At 25.1% G+C, this 7,025-nt stretch overlaps 1 protein-coding gene across 1 annotated transcript; it reads left to right on the top strand.

Moving 5' to 3' along the window:
• On the top strand, positions 1-7,004 carry LOC132926502 (claspin-like). The gene is made up of 15 exons (XM_060990868.1): positions 1-308; positions 1,152-1,351; positions 2,003-2,151; positions 2,355-2,614; positions 2,674-2,677; positions 2,750-2,884; positions 2,970-3,214; positions 3,281-3,330; positions 3,395-3,634; positions 3,709-3,827; positions 3,887-4,023; positions 4,329-4,424; positions 4,570-4,779; positions 4,865-5,095; positions 6,640-7,004. Exons 1-15 carry the CDS (start codon positions 306-308, stop codon positions 6,772-6,774), a joined length of 2,214 nt encoding a protein of 737 aa, XP_060846851.1. The 5' UTR covers positions 1-305; the 3' UTR covers positions 6,775-7,004.
• Positions 7,005-7,025: the final 21 nt, after the last annotated feature.

Here is a 7,025-nt window from a genome sequence, read left to right as displayed (position 1 = left end):
AAGACATTGTACAGTAATATCAATAAATATTTTTCGTGTTATTCGACGTAATATGAAAATATGTTATATTAATATTATTCAATTGTCGATTTATTGCAGTATACGTTGTTCGACCTCAATTTGCATCTTGCATTTCGCAATCTTCTAAGTTTTAGTGCGATGTCCAATTGACGGTAAATTAAATATTTAACAGCAAGTAATACACGTAGTTTGTGTATTAAACGGATGACAACGTTTCCAAATCACTGAATTCCAGCAACATCGGTTTTCGATCAATTGAGTTGTGTAACTCACAGTCTAGAATTATGGTAAGCAATGCATACAGTCGATATTATGTTGTCGTGTACGTCACAAAATAGTAGAACTATTCGTTTTTAGTCGATGGTTGGTGTTTCAAATGTTTCCCACCCAGCTCTTTCTTAACTAGGTGTTCAAATGCCAAATGAGATTCATAATATACACAATAATATTTTTTCTTCTTGTATAATGCTAAGATATGACGTGATATCTATTATTGACAGTATTTATTAAGATACATACACAGTGTGCAACATGCAACAGAACACTGTGTGAGTGGTTGGCTTGGCTGCAGAACACGGCGTCTAAAAGTTGTGCTGCCAAGTGGCTTCGTGGGAAGGGGCCTTTAAACTGTTCTGTAGTAAAATGCCAAAACAACTGAGTATTAACACTAATCTGTACTGACCACTTAAGGAACAGGTATACTGTCAATAATACTGATCGTGAGAAGGCCACACTATGGTTTGTTTTATTCCAGAACTTTCTATTCACATCCAATTAAAAATGTGTTTATCTTAATGATATAAGATTGTTTAAAAATTGAATATGACCATAACCTAAGTTGTTGTTAAAAAATAATTTCTTATTCATTCAGAGGACAACACATTTATATTTCATATTTTGTTATCTTGGTCTTATAAGTGTGTAATAGCAAACGTTGATCGTGTTAAGTTTTAATATTTTTGATATTTTAATGAATTTAAATTTAAAATTGATAAAAGATTAAAATTATAATATATTAATATTAAAATTAACAATATGTAAATTACTTAATATAAATTTTCATTTCATTTTTTAACTTTTGCCTTTACTTAAAATCTTATTTTATGCCTACATTTACATTTAATTTTTAGAAGTCATCAAATAATAGTAAGAAGACGAATATAGATGATATAAGCAGGGAAACTCAACGACTAGTTAAAGATAGTTATGTGCGTTTACCATATCACAAACCGAAACAGAAGTCATTAAAAGATTTCCTTAATAGACAAAAAATATCAACTGAGTGTCAAGCATCTTTAACAGGTTCCAAAAAATTACTTCAGAAAGCATGGCAAGTAAAACTAAAAATGTATAATTTAATAAATGATAAATACTTAATTATAGAATGTAATTTTGATATAATGCTTTAAGTATTTAAACAAATTTACGTCTAATAGTTTTAAAATACATATTATGGTTATACTATTGTATTTATATACTATATTATGGTGTTTGGATATAAACCTTTTTTTAATTATTTCTGACTATATATCTGGTTGTTAGGTACTATGTAAATTAAAATTATTGTAGGAAGTTACTATTAAATTTAAAAATTTAATTTTCAATTATTGATAAGTTACATTGATACCTATTTTACTACGATACCAATATAATGATACTATACTGAGACAATTTTTACTCACTGATAATCACTTTTTTGGTATAAATTATGTATTTAGAAAATTTTAGAAATTACTATTTATTAGTTTCTCTGATTATTTAAAAAATTTATTAGTTTAAATTTATTAATTTGATACCAATTTTACCTTATTTTTTTTTTTTTTTTGTAAGGCTATAATTAATAACATTTCTAATTTTAATGTAAAATATAATATTTTAATCATATCCATAATCTATAAGTTATAATTACATTATACACAATAAATATGTATAGCAATAATTTATTTTGTTATTCATCATTCATTTGTATACATAAATTTAGGGAATTGATTGAAAGTAAAGAACAAACTGTTGAAAAATTTTACAATGAAGAAAGTGTTCAAGAAGAAAACAATGAACAAACATCTTTGAATAATAGTAATACTCAAGCGAAAAACCATTTTTCTTTAAATGATAATAACTTTGATAAAGGTTTGAAATTAAATATTAATGCTAATTATTTATTATAAAATAACTATATGGTATATTTAATTTAATGCACTATTTAAATTAAAATTACCTATAAAATAATAGCCAATCACCTACCTGTTTCTATGTATATCATAATATATAAATGTGTGTGTGTGTGTGTAAAATATTAATTGTAATAATATTTTATTTATTGTATTAAACAGAAATTACTCTTAATGAGAACCATAACAATAGTTTAACTGAATTTGATGATGATGAAGAAAATTATGACAGAAACTCAATCGTAGAAAGTGAATTATCATCTAATGATGAAGAAATGGATAATAATGAAGATGGATCAATTGATGATGATGAAAATGAAGCAATTAATGAAGATGAAAATGATAAATTTAATGATGACGATAGTGATGAAGAAGATAACTCCAGGCAAGAAAAACAATTATGTTCTGAAGATAAAACAGAGGTATGTATAAAATATTACTTTATTGATTAATATTAATTTGTAATTTTTTGTTATTTTAGAAAGGTAATGTGACAAGTTAGAAAATAATTAGAATATAAAAAGTAAGTTTTTTTTTTTAATCTTAATATATTATAGACACTGAAGATGCATTAAAAAGAAATATTGTTAAAACATTCATTGATGATGAAGCTGAATTGTCTGAATTAGATTGTAGTTCAGATGATGAAGATAATTTACCTAATTTCATAAATGAATCAGGAGACGAAGAAGGTAATACAGATAGATAATAAAAAATTTTTTATTTTAAACATTATTGTTCCGTTTTGTAAAATACTATTTATATTTATTCCTTTAGACCGCGATATAGAATTTCCTAAAAAAAAGAAACACAGATTAGTTTTGTTATCAGAAAGCAGTGATGATGATGATGATGATAATGATGATATGGACAGTAAAAATGAAAATAATTCGAACACAGAAATTAAAAATATACCAAACAATTTATCACCTTTGTTTAACGACTCTGAAGCTATTTTATCTACACAACAACTGATGGGTTTTTGTTCTGGACAATTCCAATCCCAAAAATTGGATGCTAAGGTTTCATATAAACCTTTTATTTTATTTATTTCATTAACTAATTATAAATTGTATTTATATTTACAGGAAGATATTGAAGAAGTAGATGATTTTGAAGATAATTTTGATTCAGAAGTGTAAAATGAAATATTTATAACTAATTTTTAAAGTATAATATGTCAATAATATTTATTTTTTTAGACCAATAAAGGAGACTGATATTACCGCAAATGAAGATGATGCTGATGATGATAATGTTTCTCTCAAACTAGTTTCAGCTAAAGATTTTTTTGATGATGAAGCAGAGTTATCTGAATCAGACTGGAGTTCTGATGATGAAGACAAATTAGTTGATTTGAATGACAAATTAGAAGAAGAAGAAGGTGACAAGGATAAGCTAGACGAAAGTCTTGTTAAGGATGGATTAGACAAGATATATATGTAAGTTTATAAATTAATTTTCAAATTAATTGGTAATCATTTGGTTTAAACTATTGTTTTTAAACTAAATTTAGGCGACAGCTTTTGGACGATGATAACCAGCAAGTAACTGCACTCAAAGAAATGCTGCTTGAAGATGGGGAATTATATTCAGATTCTAATCGAAAAAGAAAATTTCAATGGGATAATGATGGTTAGATTTCAACTTATTAATGTTACCTTTGCATTTACTATAATTTAATTCCTATATAGATCAGGATGATGTTGCTCTTAAGAAACCTTTATTCTCTGACAATGAAGAAGATAATGAAGATGATGCATTAAGTGATGATGAAAAAACAGAACAGTGGAGAAATGAACGTTTCAAACGTGAATCTTATTTATCAGAAGTAACTATAAATATATATGTACCGTTCATAAGGGTAATCTGACATTCAAATTTATATTCTATGTAAAATTGATAGATCTACCTAATACACCTTATATATAGGCATGATAAATGTAATAGTTATATTTCAATTTTTACAATTTTATTTTGTTAAATAATTTTATGTTTCAAGAACTAATTCAGTATCTATACCTAAATAATAAAAAAAAATTAAATGTTGATCAGTAAATTTGTAGTATTAATTTACTAATAAAACAATTTTTTATTTACAAAGTCTATTATAGAATATAATTAACTTTTTTTCAGAAAAATAAATATTCTGATGAAGAGGAAAGCAATGAAGATGAAGAATCCAATTATATTTTACAAACATCTGTATCAGTTGTGAAAAAAACCCATATTGTATGTTTTGTATTCTTTTATCATATTTGTATATCTGTACAAAATAGGCCACTATATTTCTATGTTTTTTTAGTAATGTGGCCCACCTAGTATAATATAAATGAATTAATCAATAATACGTTTATTTTTAATTTTAATATCATAGGTGAAGTATCAAAATGGCAAAAGTAAATTAATATCAAAAACATCTAATAATGAAAAGAACGATGAATCAATGCAGTTAAATGAAAATAATGATGAATCTGATTCAAATAGCCAAAATTTAAGTACTAACTCAACTGATAAAATTGAAACAAATAAAATAAAAACTAATGATTTTGTTGACCTCCAAGTTGTAAATATAATTTCATCGAAAGTAAGATCTGTTCATTAATAACAATTCAAGTTAGATTAAAATCGTGGTAAGTACTAGTTTTTTATAAATCATTGATATTTTACAGCATAATAAATGTATAAAAGGATCATTCATGAAGCGTAAGGGTGACAAGTTAACTAATGCATTGCTGTTTGCAAATAAAAAAATAACTAATAACGATGGAACAAACCCTAAAAATTATGAAGAAAAGAGAGAAATGAAGTCATTGAGTACAATTACAGCTACTGCTAGTAGTAATCCATTTGCATATTTGATGAGAAATGACAAAACTCATGAAAATGGTGGTGATTTAATGGTTTGTAATGTTTTGTATTATCTATTTTGTGTACTTGTGTAAAGTGGCTGCGCGTTGGGTACATTGTCTACCCAAAAATATCAAATAATTTAATTTTAAAAATTAGTTGTTTATTATATGCTTTTATACTATATAAGTATTTTATTTCTTCATAATTTTATAAATAAAATGTTATTTACACTAATTCGTTTCGACTCTACAGTGTCTGTGTGAGTAACGAGTGTGATTAATATATTATTATGTACAATTTTATTTATATCTTATCTATACCATAATAATTGCTGTTCTGTTGTCGCTGTCGAATCAGTCAAGACATATTGAATTGTGTTTCATTATTGATGACGGGCATATGACATGGTAAACGGGGAACGTAGTGGAGTATTACCAAAATTATATGTATGGTAGAGACATGTCTCAATGTAATATTTTAATAATTTAATTGCATTCAGACAGTGGTTTAGGACCTTTTACACATGTGTAATGTTTTTTATTTTTAAATAAATTTTATATAACACCATTTATTTAATTGTCTTGTTGTCTACCCTATAAAATTGTTTATGCGCCACCACTGATTGTGTAATTTAAATTATTAAATGTTATTGTTTAACAAGTTGGTATAACAGTGGTATGTGTACGAGGACGATAGGGAGATAGATTCTTTTAGTCTTTTCTTTTCTTTTGCTGAGTTAGGTATAATATTGTTTTGTGTATCACTGTTGATATGAGATAATATCACAGAAATATAGAATACAATCATCGAAAATGTTATACTTTATTATAATATTAAATATTGATATATTAAGCATCTGGAAATATTATGATCAGTACACTGTTTACTGTAAAATGTCATTGAAAATGTTTCGTGTTATAAAATATTATCAATTACTATCTAGCTATAGCCATACTTCTAATAAAAGCGCTTGGTTGTTATTTTAATTATTAAGGCAATATCACATGGAGCCATACTAAATGATAAACATTATACGATTTGTACAATATTTTAATGCTCAGTAACCCGTTTAGTCGATGTTATAACTTATGACTTTAATTTGTTGTACAACTTGTACTCCAATGATTGCTCATTCTGGTGAACGTAAATATATATATATGTTCATTACATTTGGAAATAACCAAATTTTCCAAATCACTGTTTGTTATACATCTTACGTTACAGATTAATCAGATCTTACATCTCTAAAATTGCCCGGTGTGATTTTTATTAAACAAATGATATTGATAACAAAATCCATTGTTTAAACCTAATGATTTGTTCTTTTTAGATTTAATAATTTTTTGGTTAGATTTTTGCATCATATTTATTAGGTAGTTATTGTCTTATTGAACATGTTTTTATTTTAAATAAATAATTATTAATTAAGAATAATAGAAAAAGTTCTATCAAGAAAAATAAAATCCTTTTGTTGATACCATAATAATTAGAATTGGGCTAAATAATAAATGTTGAATGCATGAATTAGATTGGACCTAAATACTAGTTAATAATAATATTTTTACATTTTAAAAATTATTTTTTTACTTTTCAGAAAATAGAAAAAACAGATAATAGTATCAATGTTAGTAAAACATATATTACAGCTTCTCAAATTCGTCCGGAGGAAAGTAAACAAACAGTCAAACTCAACAAATCATCACACAGTATCTTGAAACAATTTGAATAGTAAATGTGTAGTTAACATTTATGTTTTCAAACATTAATGTAGATTAAGATGGTGTTTTCATCTTAAGTTTTGTATATGATTATGTTTATTTATGTATTTATTATTTCAAGATAATTTAAAATGTATTATATCATACTAATTTTTTTTATAAAATTAAGTACATTTAATATATCTTATTTGTAATCATACTGTACACAATTTATAAAATACAACTATTTATGTTTATAAAATTGAGGTTTTGTTGTTTTAAG

Source organism: Rhopalosiphum padi, chromosome 3, assembly GCF_020882245.1.
Source record: "Rhopalosiphum padi isolate XX-2018 chromosome 3, ASM2088224v1, whole genome shotgun sequence".
Taxonomy (NCBI): domain Eukaryota; kingdom Metazoa; phylum Arthropoda; class Insecta; order Hemiptera; family Aphididae; genus Rhopalosiphum; species Rhopalosiphum padi.
This window is presented reverse-complemented; position numbering and strand designations above follow the sequence as displayed.